Source organism: Panthera pardus, unplaced genomic scaffold (genome assembly GCF_024362965.1).
Source record: "Panthera pardus isolate Hobbes unplaced genomic scaffold, ASM2436296v1 HiC_scaffold_1, whole genome shotgun sequence".
NCBI lineage: Eukaryota > Metazoa > Chordata > Mammalia > Carnivora > Felidae > Panthera > Panthera pardus.
Window position 1 is genome coordinate 12,831,029 of NW_026526654.1, and position 20,398 is coordinate 12,851,426.

At 40.9% G+C, this 20,398-nt stretch overlaps 1 protein-coding gene across 3 annotated transcripts in view; it reads right to left on the minus strand.

Moving 5' to 3' along the window:
* MYO16 (myosin XVI) overlaps window positions 1-20,398 on the minus strand; it is a 609,969-nt gene that overhangs the window by 390,172 nt on the left and 199,399 nt on the right. For all 3 annotated transcript variants that reach the window (XM_053889237.1, XM_053889213.1, XM_053889198.1), the window contains exon 4: window positions 11,470-11,613. In XM_053889237.1, the coding sequence (XP_053745212.1) occupies window positions 11,470-11,613 (144 nt within the window). The remainder of the gene's footprint in view (window positions 1-11,469; window positions 11,614-20,398) is intronic.

The following is a 20,398-nucleotide window of genomic DNA, read 5'->3' on the forward strand; positions in this document are numbered from 1 at the left end:
GTTTGCCGATTCTGAGAACCAGTCCGTGTGGAAAGCAGCACTCTGGCCTGGACCTACTACTCACGGCCCCTAAGGGGAGGGCCCCGTGCTGCACAGGCTCACAGCTGTCATAGCTGTGTTGTCTTGTGCTTCCTGGAAACATTATTTTATTTCTGCCCCCAGCCTTAGAGTCATGTGGAAACTTCCATGAAACACTTCTCTTGCTTCTGTTAATACTTGCAGATTTATTCCCCTTCTACTTCTCTAGGCTGACAGAAAATACTGGATGGTGACTGGATTTTTCTGTGGCATTGTTTTGGCTTGGCTCCCTTCTTTTTTTTTTTTTTTTAACTTACTTTCTCAAGCCAAAAAAGTCATCTTATCTTTTATTATATTCCTTATTCCTATATACACTCCCACCTGACTCCTAGTCTGCCAAGTTTTAAGCCAAAGTTTTTAGTAAAAGTCTTCAATTATTACAGAAAAGGGTGAAAGCACTTCTGTCTGCCAAATGGTTCCCACGCTAGGTTTTCTTGCATACTCTGCGTACCCCGGGCAGTCAGACGGAGCGAAATTCAAACGTGTCTTAGTTTTTCTACACTTTTCCCACATCACATCTTTCCTCCTCATTTTCCTTCTCAGTTGCCAGGTAAACGCAGATTGCTGATTTCTCCTAAATCTCAACTGGTCAAAGATTTAATAAATGGCATGAAATGACATGTGCCCACCAGACAAAATACCAAAAACACATGAATGATAGCAAACCAGGGGATAAAGTGTGTTTTCTGAGACACAGTGTGTTTTCTTACTCCCGCCCCATCTCCACAAAAACAACTAGTAGCTATTCAAGTTTTAACACAGAATCCTGAAATTCTGTTACATTATCTGCAAATTACACAATTCTTAAAGTTAAAACCTTCTTAGGTGTTAGGATTTTTTTTTTTAAACACAGACTACAATCATTAAGGGAACAGAGCCTACCAAGTCTTTCAAAGAGTGATTTCATTTGGCAAGTCCTGGCTCAAGCTTTCTGAATTAAATTTTATATATATATAAACATATATACATATATACATATATACATATATATGATATCATAGAAAATTATAGATAGAGATTATATATATATTAGATATCAGAAAATTATAGATAGAAATTATATATATATTAGATATCAGAAAATTATAGATAGAAATTATATATATATTAGATATCAGAAAATTATAGATAGAAATTATATATATATTAGATATCATACAAAATTATAGATAGAAATTATATATATATATTAGATATCAAAAAATTATAGATAGAAATTATATATATTAGATATCATAGAAAACTATAGATAGAAATTATATATATATTAGATATCAGAAAATTATAGATAGAAATTATATATATATAGATGTATATATATATCTATATATATATCTCATAATATCTTCATTGAAAGTGAAAAAAAATCTAAAGACTAAATTACCTAACATCATATTTCTGTGAATATTAAAATACCCAGATCTGGTTGTTGTAACAGATATAATATTGAAAAAGAAATGAGGGTGTCAGGAATCATGAATGACAACAATGGTATTACAGGAAAGCATCACCAGAAATATGCACTGTCCTGGGTCTGTGTTTACGAGCCCTCCCAACACGAGCAAGCACTGTGCAGTATCCTGGTACAATAATGTGCTTTTCCAATGTGGTTTAAGGACTGAATGTTTCTTTAAATTTGACTGTGAAGGAATTTCTTATCTTGTGGAGCTTGATTTATTAATAAACATTGCATCCAAGTCCCCGGGATGAGTTCGGAATTAAGTAAAAAACACTCTGTCACCCACAGCTAGCAGCCAGTATGGCGGTCAGGCATGCTCTTCCAATGGAGGTAAAGAGGGAGACGTAATGACTGGGATCAGAAGACCAATGTTTCTCCATGCTCATGGGAATGTCTTGACCCTTTTCTCTTCTCTTTAGCTGAACAGACTGTATGAAAATCTAACCACCTCAGAACTATGGGGTCATCGAAACAGTGATCACTTACAGAAGTGGTTCAATGCAAGTCATTGCTAATAAAATATAAACTCCTAAGCAATGCTACATAGAGGGCACACAGTAGGGGAAAATCTGCATGGGATACTGATCATCGACCTACAGGGAATGAACACTGAGAAAAACACAACTTGAACCAAAAGTCAAGGCATATGATAGCAGGTTATTTTCTTTCACTGCTCTATACACAATCCAGCGCTACCTACGTAGAAGGCACATTCCAAATCGAAAGACAGTCATATTGTATAAGGACTCCCGGGCTATGACACCCACAAAGGGGTGATATTTCATCATCCCAAAGCCATTCTTGAGATGTAACCTTGAACACAAGGTCGGGGGGCAGGGGGTGAGAAACGAAGCAGAGCAGAAATGCCACATGATGTTTCTAAGTAAGTACGTCCAGGCATATCTGACCCTACATTAGCCCATGTCCCACACAAACTTGCTGTGGGGCACGATGGCACAGCCCTTCTCATGCAGGGTTCTGGACTTGGCCAGTTTGTCAGTCTTCCAAGGACTGAACTATTAGATGCACTCCAGAGGTACAGGCCAGCCATTTCACATGAGGAGTGTCTTAGAGCATCACGGTGTAATTCTTATGCTGAAATCCAGTTGGCAGCAGCTAGGAAAAACTCAGTTACGTGCTTCTAGTTTAGAAAGAGCCAGATGCGTAGACATCCGCATCCGTCCTCAGAGCTCTCTTTAGTTGAACTTCTTCCACTCAGTCATGGAGGAAATAAAACTGATGATTATGTTCCATTGTAAATAGCAGCTCTTTTAAATTACAAATTACTCATCATTTTTAAGCATGAGAAACTGGAAACAGCTGAAATTCCCCAAAAGTATTACAGCATCTAAACTCTAGAACACTGTGCAGCCTCTAAATACACGTTTCCACAAAATATTTTAAAACATGGAATAATTTTGTGATATTGCAAAGAAACCGTATGGACTAAGTGGGTGCTACACTCACCCCCACAAAGAACCAGGAAGCTGTGCATTAAAATGATAACGTTGACTTTCTCTGAGCTGTGGGATTGTGGGGGACTTTTATGTTCTTTTGGTTTTTCTATATTTTTCAATGCTTCTGAAATAAATGTGAATTGCTTCTGTGATTAGAAAAATATCACATCTTGGGCTCAATTGGTTAAGTGTCCGACTTCAGCTCAGATCATGATCTTGTGGTTCGTGGATTTGAACCCCACATCGGGCTCTCTGCTGACAGCTCGGAGCCTGGAGCCTGCTTCGGATTCTGTGTCTCCCTCTCTCTCTGCTCCTCCCCTGCTCACAATCTCTCTCTCAAAAATAAATAAACATTAAAAAAATTTTTTAAAAAGAAAAACAATATGTCTTACTAAAAGGACATTCAGAAATTAAATCTAAATGCTTTACAATATTAAATTATTAAATTTTTTAAATTGTCTTAAATGTAGATGAAAAAAGGTTATAATGGAAAGCACTTTTGAAGAAGAAGTATAATTTACCAAAAATGGGAGCTTACATAAATGAACAGGGAAGCCTAAGGAAGTTTTCCTTATGCCTTGGACGTGGACACATGTGTGTCTCAAACTTTCCAAGCCTGGGAAAAACCAAAAGGACTCATGTTTCTGTCAGATGCCTATGAAAGTGTATTTCTCTGTCCTTCAAAGAATTTTATGTCAAGTCATAGAAAAATCACGAAGCACACACTATTGCCCGTTTTCTGAAATCCCTTTCATGGTCTTAGTCTCAGTGAATATTGAGTGAGAATTTTCACCGTAAGGTCAGGATGGATTTTCACTATACATCTTAGTGATGGGAAGGTTTAGGCCATGGTAGGATGTACAACAAACAGAAGTCAAACTCCTAGAAACACAGAGGAGAAGGGTGGTCACCAGGGGCTGGGGTCGGGGAGATGGGGAGCTACTGGGCAGAGAACCAGCCTCCAGTTACAGATGGATGGATGTGCTTTCCGGATCTAACATACAGCATGGTGACTGTGAGTAGTAACATTGTTTTGTACACTTGAGTTTTGCTAAGACAGTAGATCTTCCTACCACATTCTTACCACAACAGAAAAAGAATTACTGGCCACTACGTGAGTTGGTGGATGTATATTAATTAACCTGAATGTGGTAATCGTTTCACAAAGTATGCTTATATCAGATCATCACGTTGTACACTTAAAAAATATACAATCATGGGTCGCCTGGGTGGCTCAGTAGGTTAAGCATCCGACTTTGGTTCAGGTCATGATCTCACAGTGTATGGGTTCGAGCCTCGCGCCAGGCTCTGTGCTGACGGCTCGGAGCCTGGAGCCTGCTTCCGATTCTGTGTCTCCTTCTATCTCTGCCCCTGCCCTGCTCACCCTCTGTCTCTCTCTCTTTCAAAAATAAACATTAAAAAAATTTAAAATGTATGTATACATAATCACGTTTATCAAGTATACCTCAATAAAGCAAAGAGGGTCTTAGGTTTAATGGCCACGAACAGGGGCTAAAAACCTGGATGTCCGCCCAAGTTCCTTTTTTGACCCACTTGCCTTCAGATCTAGTGAAATAAATTAAGTAGGGTAAACAATAAAATGTGCCTCCCGAGTCCATCACAGCGATGCCAACCGTGTTCTTGGCAAGGGCCACGCTGTGGTCCTTGCATGGACAGCAGCCAGCCTGGCCGCACCGAAGCATGGCCGAGAGGTGATAAGTGGGTCAGCAAACACACACTGCTCTTCAGAGAAGCTTGACTATAAAAATGAGAGAGACACTGAGGTGACAATTACAGGAAATACATTTGATCAGGGTTTTCCTTATTTTCTGAATTAATGGAAGATCCTGGGACCTAACTATGAATTTAAAAGAAGAGTCCAATAGAAAGACCCTGGAAATGAGAGATGAAAAAGTGAGGAAGAAATCCTTCGAAGGGTGGAAATTAGTTGAATCTAGAGAGGACGAATGAGCACATAGTGTAGAGAGACGAACACACACCTTTTGGAATGGAACAAAGGCTGTGAATAAATGGGTGGGGGGAGGAATCAACAGTTTGTTGGGTGAAGCCAAACACATTCAAGCCTGAAAACTTATTTTTTCAGTGGAGTTGAAGGCAAGATAAACTGTTAAGAAAGAGGTTGAATATCATATGTAGGATCATTTACATAAAAAGAGGGGGCACCTTGGTGGCTCAATCGGTTAAATGTCCGACTTTGGCCCGGTCCTGATCTCATGGTTCTTGAGTTTAAGCCCCACGTCGGGCTCTGTGCTGACAACTCAGAGCCTGGAACCTGCTTCAGATTCTGTGTCTCCCTCTCTCTGCTCCTCCCCCACTCAAGTTCTGTCTCTGTCTCTTTCTCTCTCTCTCTCAAAATAAAACGAATAAATATTAAGAAAAAAAAATTTTTAAGTTGATAAAGACATCAGCTCTGCCACAGGTCTTGGAGAATCAGACTTACCCTGAACCATCTGGAGTTATAGCTCATTTTCTAGGGAGAAATATAATCTTAAACAGCAGGGTGCCCCATATCTTAATATTTAAATCAAAGTGATGGGAAAGATAAATTGTAACGAAACAATATAAAAACTTTATACTAGTATAGAATGGTCCAAGCAACTAACGAGTAAAGTCTGGGAATGCGTTAATTTTGACCTCTCAGTTGAAGCCACCTAACACAAAGTAAGCAACATGCTTTTGAAATATCATTTACTGTTTCAGTTATGACAGAATTGTTAGTTCCCAGAAACTAACACCCATTAAATGCAGCACCCATTAAAATGATCTGGTTCCACACTGCCCACCAGACACGGTCCACGACACCCTCTATCCAACAGGCAAAAAAATCGTGAACATCAGACGTTCAAACACAAAAAGCCAAGGATCGAGAAAACGTTCAGTGTGCGTTGTTGCGGCCAATGGTAAAGATACTGCTGAGCTCCCCCTGGTAAATGATTGTCCACCTGCTAACATTTTCCCTGCACCTGATTTCAAGGAGTTAAAAGCCCTTGAAACATCTCCTGGGAGTATGTAACAGAAAAAATTCACCATTACCCTGGAGCACCTGGGGCGCTCAGCTGGGTTAACTGTCTGGCTCTTGACTTTGGCTCAGGTCATGATCTCGCAGTTCTGTGCTGGCACTGCAGAGCCTGCTTGGGGTTCTCTCTCTTTCACTCTCTGCCCAGCCCCTGCTTATGTGCTCTGTCTCTCTCGTTCTCAAAATAAATAAATATTTTTTAAAAAAATAATAAGCAAATAAATAAAACTAATTAAAATGACACTGTATCCTTCAATTGTCTATTACTTCTTGTAATTATGTATCAGAGCTACCCTTTATAGAGTAAGATTTATTAAATAATGCCAGGACATGTGGAATATCAAATTATAGCCTCCCAAGTTTTTCAACAGGAAAAGAGAAAAAGCCCGAGATGATCTGTCAGTAACACGGGTGAATCATTTTCTCCAGTATAAATAAGCACCCCGCAGTGTTTGACTCAATTAAATTATTCTCCTTTCAAAATAATGAGCTCCAAATGAAAAGGATTTGTTTCATATGGTTCCAAATGCCACGGGCTGTTACAGTGTTCAGATTTGCCCCGGCTTTGGAAGGGGCTGCACTGCGCCATCAGATGTGAAAATTCAGAAAACCGCAATAAATGCAAATCTTTTATCCAAAGTCACATGAGGAAAGAGGGGAGAAGAGAGCAAGCGGACCCAGAGACCACCCTGAGCACAGTCCCGTGGCACCTGATGGCAGAGGGAAGCCGGCTGGTGAGCCAAGTGCCTGAGCAGGTTCTGAGCGTATCCTATAAGCGCTAACTCATCGTGTGCTTCCAGACACAACGCAGACACATACATGTATAAACATGTTGGGATAAATGTGAAATTGAGACTTTCAAGAGAATAAATCCTGACATGACTGGAGTTCATCAATTATCAGCTTTTGAGATTTATTCCTAATAGAAAAGCTTCTTAAAATCTGGGAAATGGCAAATTACCTTGAAATTATTAAAAAAAAAAAAAAAAGAAAAACAAGGTAAAAGTTTGAGCTATAGAACATTAGTGTTCGAATATGGAGCAAATCAGAAAATATTTTCAAAAAATCAGATAATGTAAGATGAAAAATAAAAATGTACATATGGGAGATGCTCAACAACCACTAAAATAAGGTAAGTAAAAGAAAATTCTCAGCGGACAAACTATTATGATATATATTATGTTATATATATAATTAAATGCACGTATTTATATATAACATAAATATATATATGTATATATATATATATTTGTATATAAATATAAAAAATTATAGTGCATTATTTTATTGGGACCCAAAACATTTAGATTTGAGATTTTATTCTATTATATAACCTCTCTGATATCGGATTTCTTTGCATAAAAATAGAGATTATATATTAAGTGTGTTGCTCACATCATAGAAATACTCTATTTTCCCAGTGAGATATTTGTAAAACTTCGAAGAAACTCCAAAGCCCTATTTAACTACATGCTGGAAATTGTAAAAATCATATTTCTTTTGGTCTAAGTTTTGAAAAGTTACTGCAGAAACCCATCATTTTCTTGGACCCACCCCAATTCCGAAAATATACTGGGTTTAGATGATTTCCATTTCATACTTAAAATTCCAGAAAGTATCAATTGTCTTGCTTAGTAATAAACACAGTGGGTCCTCATTATTCCTGTTTGCCTAATTATTTTGTAACACCAAGATGAGCACTTCAGGTACACGTCCATGGCCATTCGCGCATATGCGCGAACATTCCGGTCACCCAGTGCACATGCTGGGAGCCGAGCTCGTGTGAGATGATGCTGCGTCTTCTTGGTTCAGGGTCGTAGTGAAAAAAAGTCTTACTGTAGTCTATTTGGCGTCATGTTTTTCACACTTTTGTCCTTTTGTCAGTGATTTTGTTGCTTAAAATGAGCCCCAAGCATGGTGCTGAAGTCCTATCTACTGCTTCTAAGCGCAAGGAAGCTATGATGAGCCTTATGGGGAAAATATGTGGGTGGATAAACTTCCTTCAGGCATGAGTTACAGTGTCACTGGCCGTGAGCTCGATGATGTTTATGAATTACCAGTACATATTTAAAAATGTGTCTTTACGGGGCGCCTAGGTGGCTCAGTTGGTTGAGTGCCCGGCCCTCGATTTTGATTCAGGTCAAGATCTCAGGGTCGTGGGATCAAGCCCTATGTCAGGCTCTGCACTGGGCTTGGAGCCTGCTTATGATTCTCTCTCTCCCTCTGCCCCTCTACCCATCTCCCCCACTCACACTCTCCTTCTCTCTCTCTAAAAATAAAAATTAAATAAAATAAAATAATAAAATAAAATGGTGTCTTTAAAACGAAAGACATCGAAAACAAGGTTCATACGAGGGTGCCTGGGTGGCTCAGAAGGTTAAGCATCTGAGTGTTGGTTTGGGCTCAGGTCATATTCTCAGTTTCATGGGTTCGAGCCCAGTGTTGGGTTCTATGCTGACAGCTCGGAACCTGGAGCCTGCTTAGGATTCTGTGTCTCCCTCTCTCTCTGCCCCTCTCCCACTCATGCTCTGTCTCTCTCTCTCTCTCTCTCAAAAGTAAATACATATTTTAAAAAATTATAAAAAACAACAATGGGAATGACTGCCTTAGTAGTCCACTCTGGGGACTTCTGGCTCTGTATGAATTCTAGCATTAGCAATACGACAACAGATCACAGGGACTGGGGTTCAGATTAGGACACCAAACCTGGTCTCAGACACTATGTTCTGGCCTGCAACATATGCACTGCCCTCTCTGAGCACCCGTCCCTCACCTATCGAAGGCAGGTGAAAGCTAGCACATATGTAGTAGGGTGAATTAATCCTTATGAAGCCTGTAGAAAAATATCAGGCACATATGAAGTGCTGTATAATAGTCAAGTATTAATATCTTCTAGAATTTTGTAGATCATTTGGCAAGAAAACTGACAATATTCACAGTACCTAAACCTACTCCATAAACACAAACCACTTGTGATCCAATTAAAGTAGAAATGTTCTAATGCTGTTCAGGATATGACAGCAACACACACATTCACACATCTCTACTTCACAAAACCCACAATACGTAATTATCTCAACTCACCGAAATCTTTTTTTTTTATGTTTATTTATTTACTTTTGAGGGGATGGAAGAAGGCAGAGAGAGAGGAAGAGAGAGAATCCCAAGCAGGGTCCGTGCTATCAGCAGAGGGCTCGAACCCACGAACCGTGAGATCACGACCCTGAGCCGAAACCAAGAGTCAGACGCGTAACCAACTGAGCCACCCAGGTGGCCGCCCCCTTTATAAAAATATGTTTATTTATTTTTGAGAGAGAGAGAGAGAGAGAGATGGAATTGTTTCTCTAGACAACGATTTCCTGACAAACTTGAAAAAGATGATTCAGATGCTTTTAACACAAATTCCAACCCTCTCGTCCTCGCACCAAAAGGGGCAGGCCATCTGTGACTCGTGTTCTTTCTCTCAAGCGCTAAATCCAATCCCACACCAAACACGGACAGCCTGACCTTGCACACGTGCAGATGCCAGTCACGTCCCACCACCCCACCGGGGCTAGCCTGGCGGCTGACAGCAGGGTGCTAAGTGCCCCCCATCCTTCCCCTCCGCTTGTCTGTTCTCAACACAGCAGCCAGTGGCCTTCTCAGACATAAGTCAGATTGCATCATTTCTCCACCCAAACTCTCCAAAGGATCCCCGAGTCACCCGGGGTGAAAGGAGATTCCAATGTCCCGCCCACTGGTGCCAGTAGATCCACCGCCTGTGTCTCCGACACTGGCCCCCCCTGCCCCCACCCGCTGCACTCCAGCTGCACTGGTTTCCTTGCTGTTCCACAAATACAAGACCCTTGCTATCCCCCACACCCTGCTCACCTTGTGACTACCCCTCCATGTGGCTCATGGTTCATGTGTCAGTCACCTTCTCCATGAGGCCACCCCTTAATACTCTCTACTCCTCTCTTCTTGTCCTTCCAACGGTTCTCTGTGGGTGACATCCTGTGTATTTGACTCATTTGCGTGTTTGTCCTTCTCCCCGGTAGAATGTAAGCCCCACGAGGCAGGGATTTCTGCAGGGATTTCGGCTACTTTTGTTCACTGCTGACCCTCTTGGTACAGAACAAAAGGCACTCAAATATTTACGCAGTCTCTTACACATCAATAATATTTGGAAAACGGAGAGAATATTGGACAATGCAGCGCTAAACCAAGTACAATGGCATTTAATTCTGGAAACAAAATAAATCTCTCGTTTGGGGTTGTTGATGGGTACACGTTTCTATAGAAATTACAATTTTTAGGACAATGTGTTTCATCCATATTTATTTAAAAGTAAATTATTCCTGTGGGTGGCTGGCTGGGCTGGCTCTTAGATGGTGGCAAGGAGACTATTCAGACTTGCTTAAGCCACTAATCAAATTTCTCAGTCTCGCTTTACTTGCTTTGGTTTGTTTTTGCCACGCTCTATAACGTCCAATGTCTTTTCGCCCACTGTGTAGCACCTAGAACATAGTGGTTATTCAACAATTATTTGCTGAATGAATGAATAAACTGTAATTTCCTCAAAGGCAGGAACTGTGTTGAAAGTGATAATCAATAAATATTAATTAAATGCGTGCTCAGTAAATGAAGGTCACTAAGATAACTATCAGAAAGAGAACTATGCATACGATGTGAGAAAAGGGAACTGCAGAACCAGGAAAATGTTAATTTGAAAACTACAGATTTGACCTCCAGCTCATACATGCAGTAAAGTCAAATTCTGTTGCTCAGTTCTGTCTGTTAAAGAAACGCAATGTCATCAGACATTGAGAGGCACATGTTTTCAAAAAAATCCTGCACAACTTCTTAAAACCTTTGTTAGAGCTAAACTCATCAGAAAAAAAAAATCCCCAATCCTAATTCCAAAATAATTAAAGTGTGGTGTGAGGGTCAATGTCAGCGTCTAAGCTCTACCCGAAAACAAGAGCAACAAGTAAATCCAGTGTTTGTTATACTGAACGTTTTCATTTTCTCATAAAGAAATGTTGTAGATACTTCTTTACTAGATGTCACCAAGAGGATAAGATTTAATAGATACCGTGTGTCTAGTTGGCTAAAAATTAAGAAGAGAATGGACTGTGGACTTAATGAAACAACACTTCTCAAACCATTTTCGTTAAGACTGATCTGCAAATATGAAGGCTTATAATTTCCCAGAAAAGGCAGCATAGCTTCACATGACATCTATGCAATTTGTTTTATGAACTATGTGACCCACAACCTTAGTCTCTAATTATCTTGTAATTCCAGGAAAACAAACGATCACACACACACACACACACACACACACATTTTTTTATCAACCAAAGTATTACATATTGTGAAATGTTACTAGTTAAATACACAGCCTTTTATATGCCATCGAACCATCAAATGGTAATAAACCACATTGCTTTACTTACTAATATAAGCAGCAGGACAATGTCAGGGTTATCACAAGCACAGGCGATGTGCATTGGTGTCCAAAAGTCTTCATCCTGGTGGTTGACATTGACCCCTCTGTCAATCAGGATCTCTGCAATGAAGGCATTATCATACCGAGCACACTGAAAGAAAGAAGAGAAAAGGAAATATATTTCAAACAGTGATAAGGTTTATTGCAAATGTCCATGAAAAAAACTCCACTGGCAATCTAGAGGTTGAGAGATGGGGCTAAATGGAGAAAGAATGTATTCATGTTCTCCAGCTCACGTAAGGGGCACGTGGAAGGCTCAAGGGGAAATTACATCCATACACAGTAGAAAGAAAATAAGGACAAACATTAGGAAGGGGGGGAGATTTTCACTATTTGGGTCCTCTTCTCGTGTGTGTGTGTGTGTGTGTGTGTGTGTGTGTGTGTGTGAACAAACTTTATTATTTTTTATATGAAATTTATTGTCAAATTGGCTTGCATATAACACCCAGTGCTCATCCCAACAGATGCCCTCCTCGATGCCCATCACCCACCTTCCCTTCTCTCCCACCCCCCACCAACCCTGAGTTTGTTCTCACTTTTTAAGATTCTCTTGTGTTTTGGTTCCCTCCCTCTTTAACCTTCTTTTTTCCTTCCCCTCCCCCCATGGTCTTCTGGTAAGTTTCTCAGGCTCCACATAAGAGTGAAAACATATGGTATCTGTCTTTCTCTGTATGACTTATTTCACTTAGCATCACACTCTCCACTTCCATCCATGTTGCTACAAAGGGCCATATTTCATTCTTTCTCTTGTCATGTAGTATTCCATTGTGTATATAAACCACATCTTCTTTATCCATTTGTCAGCTGATGGACATTTAGGCTCTCTCCATAATTTGGCTATTGAAAGTGCTGCTATAAACATTGGGGTACAAGTGCCCCTATGCATCAGCACTCCTGTATCCCTTGGGTAAATTCCTAGCAGTGCTGTTCATTTGTAGATAAGATTATCAGAAAATCTTGGACAATTTACCATAATTATCTTTCTGAAATACACATTTCTTCACATGATGTTTCTGCTTTAAAATGTACGGAGTTTGTCACTGACCAAAGAATAAAACTTCACTACTGCACTGTATCCAAGGCAGACATGACCCTTCACGATCCTTCCAAATTTATCCCCCATCATACTCAAATGCAACCCTCACACCAGTTGCATAGCACAACTAAAAACTCCACAGTGCCAACTTGTAACAGCGAACTATTATAATTTCAAAATCTTCTAACATAAATTTTAATCACTGTATAATACTGTGCTTTTTGGAAATTTCATAGACTACTAAATGAAACTCTCCAGGAAATCGTTTGCTTCTTTTATTTACTATTTATAGGTAAAACGCATAAAAATATGCTGGTCAGCGCTGGCTTCACGGGTGCACGATCTCTGCAGTCATGCGTAGATGGGTCCTGGACTGGGTTTAATGCTCTGTGGCCATCATTAATTTCCCATAATTTTTGAAGAGTCCCACATATTCATTTTGCCCTGGACCTTATGAATTATCTGGTCTACAGAAGTCTGATTTTTTATATTTATATCTAAAAGGCTACATTAATATCAAATGCATATTAGTTAATTAGTTTAAAAAAAGACGTAAGCCAATAAATCAGCTAAATATCTATTAGCAAAATTTACAGGTTGAAAGATATATGTTTTTTATAAGATTTCGATGCATAAAACAAGTTTCCGTCCCAAAAGAAACAGTAACCATACCACCACCAGAAGTATTGCCATGTCAACTTACCAACCTATTCACTGGATAGTAGAAATTTAAAAAACCACAGGAGCACTTCCCTTATGAGTAACAGGGACCGGATTTACATTCCTGCCTGAATCAGCTGAAACAAAAACAAAGCCACTCAGAAAAAATATGACTTCTGAGAGCTGGGAAGAAAAGGAGGCGGTCACATTGTTGCTGTCACTCCAGCTCACAGCCTTGAAGGCATTCCCAAGCTGCAGCACAGAAAGAATCTGTGTCACCCACGGCCTCTCAAGAGGAAACTGAACCAAAAGTCTAGAGACCGAGCTGGCCAGTGCGCACAGGACAGAGTCACAGAGAGGACAGAGCTGCAGAACTTCAAAGATCTACAGAAGGCCCCCCTCAAGTACACAGAAGAGCTCTGATCAGCGTCTGCACCCCAGAAAATGACACAAGGTCCGGGACAGAACCCCCTGAAAAGGGAGAGGAGTCAGAGTTCATGCAATGCCATAAATAGCGTCTGTTTCAGCAGCCAGAATGGAAACCTAACTGAAGGTGGCCTTGGGTGGAGCACACACATGTCTTGTTTCAGTGCAGGTGTAGAAGGGGAGATAGGAGCCCTGGGCTGGATGCTACTCTATTCCCACCAAGAAGCATTAAATTCAAGTTCTGAAAGGATCACACTGTTTCCAAATAACTCCAATGCCCCCCCAAACAGAGCTCAAGATTATTTACAGAAATACAAAAATATTCAGTAACCAACAAGGCAAAATTCACTATGTCCAACATCCAAGAAGAAATGACCAGATATATAAGAAAGCAGGCAAATAAGACCCACAAGGAGGAGAAAGAATGATCAATGGGGAACCAGCTCAGAAGTGATATACCTAACAAAGGACCAAATCTGTGTGTTAAACTGTTACGATAAGCCACATTCTGTATGTTCAAAACACTGGGAAACCTTTGAACACAGTAAGTAGAGACATGGAAGATAGCAGTAAGACTCAAATTTTACTCCTGGAGATGAGAACTACCATGCCTGAGATAAAAACTACACCAATGAATGGAACCAAAAAATGAACAAGATGTTGTGGAAGACAAGACTGGTGAACCAGTAACGTAGATTCCACAAAGGGCGTGCGAGCAAAAAAATGACTTTAAATAAGTGAACAGAGCATTGGTGAGCTGTGAGACATCTCCAGACAGTAACCACACAGACTGAAATGGGGACTATGTGGATTGATTTATGTTTTTCCCTTAGTATTTAATTCTCATTAAAATTAGTAATTAGAAGATAGCCCAATTGTTAACTGATATTTCACAGAAAGAAAGAAAGAAAGAAAGAAAGAAAGAAAGAAAGGGAAAGAAAGGAAGGAAGAGAGAGAGAAAGGAAGGAAGAAAGAAAGAGAAAGGAAGGAAGGAAGGAAGGAAGGAAGGAAGGAAGGAAGGAAGGAAAGAAAGAAAGAAAGAGGGAGGAAGGAAGGAAGGAAGGAAGGAAGGAAGGAAGGAAGAGGAAGGAAGGAAGGAAGGAAGGAAGAGGAAGGAAGGAAGGAAGGAAGGAAGGAAGGAAGGAAGGAAGGAAGGAGAAGGAAGGAAGGAAGGGATAGGAAGGAAGGAAGGAACAAGGAAGGAAGAGAGAGGAAGGAAGGAAGGAAGGAAGGGAGAGGAAGGAAGGAAGAGAAAGGAAAGAAAGAAAGAAAGAAAGAAAGAAAGAAAGAAAGAAAGAAAGAAAGGAAGGAAGAGAGAGAGAGGAAGGAAGGAAGGAAGGAAGGAAGGAAGGAAGGAAGGAACAAAGAAAGAAGTATGAACTGTGGTTCACAAGCATAATACAGTCATGGAAAACATTCATATTTCCCTCCTTGAGACCTGGAGGTCTCAAGAACATAGTCAATGTAATGCAAAATCATGGCACACGTCCCATAGAAAGGAAGATAGAAGCAGGCATCAGTATTGGGATGTGTGGACGCATGTGGGGCAATGGCGGATGTGAAATCTGAGGGATTAGTTTCAGGTCTGAACCAAGATCTCTGCACATGTGATGTACCGTGTCGTGTGTAACCGTAAGGAAGACGGTATGAATCGTGGCCCCGCCGACAGTGGCTGCAGGTTTGGATACGATGACTAATAAGATACGGATCAGAGTATAAAGGCTCAATAAATAGGTTTTAGAATTGGGGCCTGGATCCAATTTATTTTAGGAAATTCACATGCAGGTCATTCCTGTTCTGTTCTCTTTATCATTTTGATAACTCACTGCATAATCAACAGTGATGCGACCCCTCCTTCCGTGTGTCTGTCAAGATATCCTCATCCTGCACCTCGGGAATCCGCATTTACAATTCAGAGATACCTACAGTTTGCCTCTGCGGTGTCTTTTACCAAAAAAAAGACTTAATTAGATACAGTGCTGAAAATGGTATCAGCCTCTCTCAAGTAAGGTAATTTTTAGATCCACATTTCCACGGATCATGAATAATAATTTGACAGCAATAAATACCTTCTAATCACACTTGTCTGAAAAGATTATGATGGTTGAACATTCCTGTTACAATGTTCTTACAACATTATCGTTAGATAGTAAAGCTAATTCTCGCTAGAAAGAATTTTCTTCAAGCAAATCTTCCTCCCAGTTCAGGCTCCTTTCATCACTTCAACCTGTTTCTGGCAACAGCTTACAGCACCAAGAAGGTGGCTGAACAGCCACTCTGTCACCTTCAGAGAGCTCTGACAACACCAGTCCACCTTGACTGCCTGGAACCAAGTCTCCAGCTCCTCCCGTCCCCTTCCCCTGCCTCTCTAAGGTCCTGGCAGGACTGGCTGCATAATTTGTGGGACCCAGTGCAAAAGGGAACAGTGAGGCCCCTTATTCAAAAATGTCTAAGAATTTCAAGATGGCGACAGCACAACATGAAACCAAGCACGGGCCCTGCGGAGCACAGTCTCCCGTGTGACTGAGCTGACCGTGTGCCCATGAAGCCCTAGCTGAACTGCCAAACCTCTCAACCAGCCTGCCCCCAACCAGGTCCCTCAAGTCCACACACTGCGCTGCCTTCCAGCCAACTTCTGGTTCATTCCCTCACCTGGAAATGTCCACAGAACCTCAGTGGAAATCGATCTCTCTGGAAACAGCGTCTCTCCTGCAGCCTTCTTCGGTGTAGAGAAACTTTTCTCCTATCAGGCCCTGAAAAGGCTTGGCTATTTTCTGAGCTTATTGATTTTTTTTTTTTAAGTAAGCTTTACCCCCAACATGGGGCTTGAACTCATGACCTGAGATCAAGAATCGCACGCTCCACTGACTAAACCAGTCAGGCGCCCCTTAGCTTATTGATTCTTTTAGAATCATTGTCTGTTCACCTTAAAGTGCTTCTTTCTAAGATTCACTCTATCCTTACATACTACCCCTCTTCTCCCAACCGGGTCACTCTCCTCTTTCATCAAAGTTAGGGACTAAGATCACAGTCGTCCCCATGGTCTGAGGACATCAGCAACACTGGGTTACCCCCCTCTCTGAAAGCGTGAAGTGCCTTGACTCCAGGACCCCACAAACCTCCACCACGTTTTACTGGAGTTACCGCCCCCTGGTTTGCCGCCACCAAGACTGGCTCCACGCTAAGTCGTAAGTCCTAACATCACAGCCCGTGATGACAAAAACATCGTGTTCTACCTCCTAAAGCATACTTAGAGAGCAACAGGGCAAATAAGTCTTCCTCCAAGACTGTTTATTGAGTTGGCCAGGATTAGTGACAGAGAACACTCTCCACACCAAGTCAGCAGTCCACAGCTTCTCGGTGACGCATGCTTCCACTTTGGAACTATTTCTAAACAACGGTAACATTTCGCAAGGTTCAAACCCCATGCAACACGTATTCCTGATTCCACTGAAAAGACCTGAGAAATCATAGAAACCAAATAAACAAATACAGACAATTTTAAACTTAAGATGTTCTGCCTTCTCCCCACATCTTGTCATAAGGGATATCTTAGGTATTTCAGTCCTTCTGGTTAGCTAAGGAGTATGTCTTGAACAACCCTGAAATCTATCACTCAGAAAATCGAAAGATTTCTCCAAACACTGAATTCACACATTCATCGTGCATACATGAAAGTTATCACTTGCAAGTTTTTGGCTGTTTTTTGTTTTTTTTTTAACATGAGTTGGATATACTGTGATATTAGCTTTCTCATTCTCGATGTCTATACATTTTCAGCACACACTTCCCTTTTTACTTTGCAGTGTTGATTTCAAAGCTGCTGGGGCAGAGGAGACAAGCAAAAAGTTACCGGGACAACATCTAATTTGATCCAGATATCAATTATTGAGTGGATATCATGTGCTAAGCACAAGTCTACTATTAAACAAAAAAATTATGGCTGAACTCTCTGGAAGGGGTGGGGGGAGGGGAAGCAATATGATTTACACAATCAATTTGTTTTCATCATTGCCCATTTTTCCTGTCTTATCTGTATGAGTTCTCAGCGATTCAAAACATTTCTACAACCAGACACAGATGGAAAGAGACAGGGACACACACGTATAGAGATTTCTATCAGTAGCAAAATGAATTTGAATCTGTTGCAATTTTTAAAGTTTTTGAAATCTCTCTAGAACTTCCATATGGCCCTTTGTACTGAATACCAATCCCACCGGCCAGCCTTTCCAGCCAGTGCCTGGATCTACACAAAATCACTTCGACTTATCTGCCACTATCTCACATTGAGGAACTGCACTCATTACACGCTCTTGACCATACCTCTCATCATTTTTGCTTTTCACGTGCAGATGGTCTCGGACCTACCATGGTTCAACTTAATGATATTTAGACGTTACGAAGGTGTGAAAGAATTTTGAATTTGGATCACGTCCAGGGCTGGAGACACGCAGTTCACCCTTTCGTGATGCTGGGGCAGCAGACGCAGCCCCCACGCAGCCACGCCATCGTGAGCAGAGACAACCGAGATGCTGACAACCATTCTGCACCCAGGTAACCATTCTGTGCGTGTCGTTTTCAGTAGAGAATTCAATAAATTACAGGAGGTAGTCAACATTTTATTAGGAAATGAGCTTTGCGTTCAATGATTTTTGCCCAACTGTAGGCTAATGTCCATGGTCTGAGCACATTTAAGGCAGGCTAGACTCAGCTATAATGTTCAGTAGGTTAGACGTATCAAATGCATTTTGACTTAACGATATTTTCAATTTGCGTGGTTTATCCAGACATAACCCCATCGTAAGTCAAAAAAGATCTGTATCTTCTCCCTGGTAAATACTTGTACTGCAGATTACCTTGCCATACAGAAATGACCCAGAACATCTAAAGTTGAATTATGGTTATTATTATTGCCACCTGCCTTCCAAACACACATATCTTCCAGCCAATTGAACCAAACTCTAATTATAAAACCGGCTATTTCTAAAGAGATTCAGATGTACCATTGATGCATTTCCAGAAAATTTTAAATCCTAATCAAACTTTTATCCTTTTAAGTGAATGTAAACTCTGCCCCTTCGGCTGCAATATTGGTTTGCTTCACTTTGGATCACCAAGATTTTGTTAGGCAACACTCTATTCCGGGTACTGTGCTTGGAAATGTACATGTAATGTTTAATGACATAGTAACTACACTTGTTTAATGTAATTTAATTAAACATTTAATGTTTAATAACACAGTACCAGACAACCCACTTAAATGAGATTGAGGGTGTTCAGAGCATTCTATAGAGTCACGGTGGGGGCTACCAACAGCCTGAATAGAACTGGAATAGTACTCCAATATGGGGTACTCAGCACAGGATCTGAGTCTTGAAGGATTGTGGGGGAAGGTGGGCTGAGACATTAATCATAATTGATTAATTATTCACTGAAGATCTACCATACCCCCAGGGTGGTGCCATGCCAGAGTTGGTCTATGAACTAGATACTGTCCCTAGTCAATAGCCAAATTCAAGAGGGTAATGCAGTCAAAAGAGAAGTATGATGGGGAAGTCCAGTGAGCTGTGGGGCCATCTCAGAGAAGCACCCCAAAGTAGGAAACAGCATGAACAATCTGGAGGAGGAATGAAAATAGCTCTTTGGGGAATTACACATCATTTGGCATGGAAGGCCTTTCTAAGCAGAAGAGTTTCAAGCTGATACCTCAGGGAAAACCTTTCTGGGTGCAACATCCAAGTTCCAGTTGGGAAGGCTCTGTCCCAGTGCTCTCCATACTGGTTGGCTGGGATTTTTCTCAGAAGGGCTCACAGATCAAAGACATCTGTAAAGAATTCCTCACCCATCTGCCTTCACCCTGTCATGCAAGATTCTGATTCATTATAAACTGGGTTCTATTATTGCAGAAACAAAACAAAATAACAAAACAAAAATCTCACTGGTAACTTTACTACAGAATTTTTTAGAATTTTTGAATGAACCAGTCCTGTGGGGTACATTCGCTCAAAAATGAAAACTCACTCCCTTCAGTTTCTGGTGACCTTCTGAGAAATGCCACAATGTGCACTTTTACCCCCTAAGCCATGCACGCAGGCAATCCAAATAAAAATATACCCGCAGTATAGATCAAGGTTAAGATTTTCATTCAAGATTCAGATGGATACTCTATGAATGATAAAAAATGCTGGACTCAGACTTTCCAGTTATGGATAACATGATTCTCACAGACAAAAGAAATGTTGGATTTTACCATGCAAAGTTGGGCCACAAATTTGACTTTTGGGGCACCAGTGTGGCTCAGTCGGTTAAACATCCTACTTTGGCTCAGGTCATGATTTCACTGCTCATGAGTTCAAGCCCTGCGTCGGGCTCTGTACTGACAGCTCAGAGCCTGGAGCCTGCTTCGGATTCTGTGTCTCCCTCTCTCTGCTCCTCCCCTGCTCACGCTCAGTCTCTCTCTGTCTCTCAAAAATAAGTAAAACATTTAAAAAAAATTGAATTAGGGGCGCCTGGGTAGCTCAGTCGGTTAAGTGTCCGACTTCGGCTCAGGTCACGATCTCGCGGTATGTGGGTTCGAGCCCCGCGTCGGGCTCTGTGCTGACTGCTCAGAGCCTGGAGCCTGTTTCAGATTCTGTGTCTCCCTCTCTCTCTGACCCTCCCCTGTTCATGCTCTGTCTCTCTCTGTCTCAAAAATAAATAAACGTTAAAAAAAATTTTTTTTTAATTGAATTAATTACATCCTTGGAAAAATTTA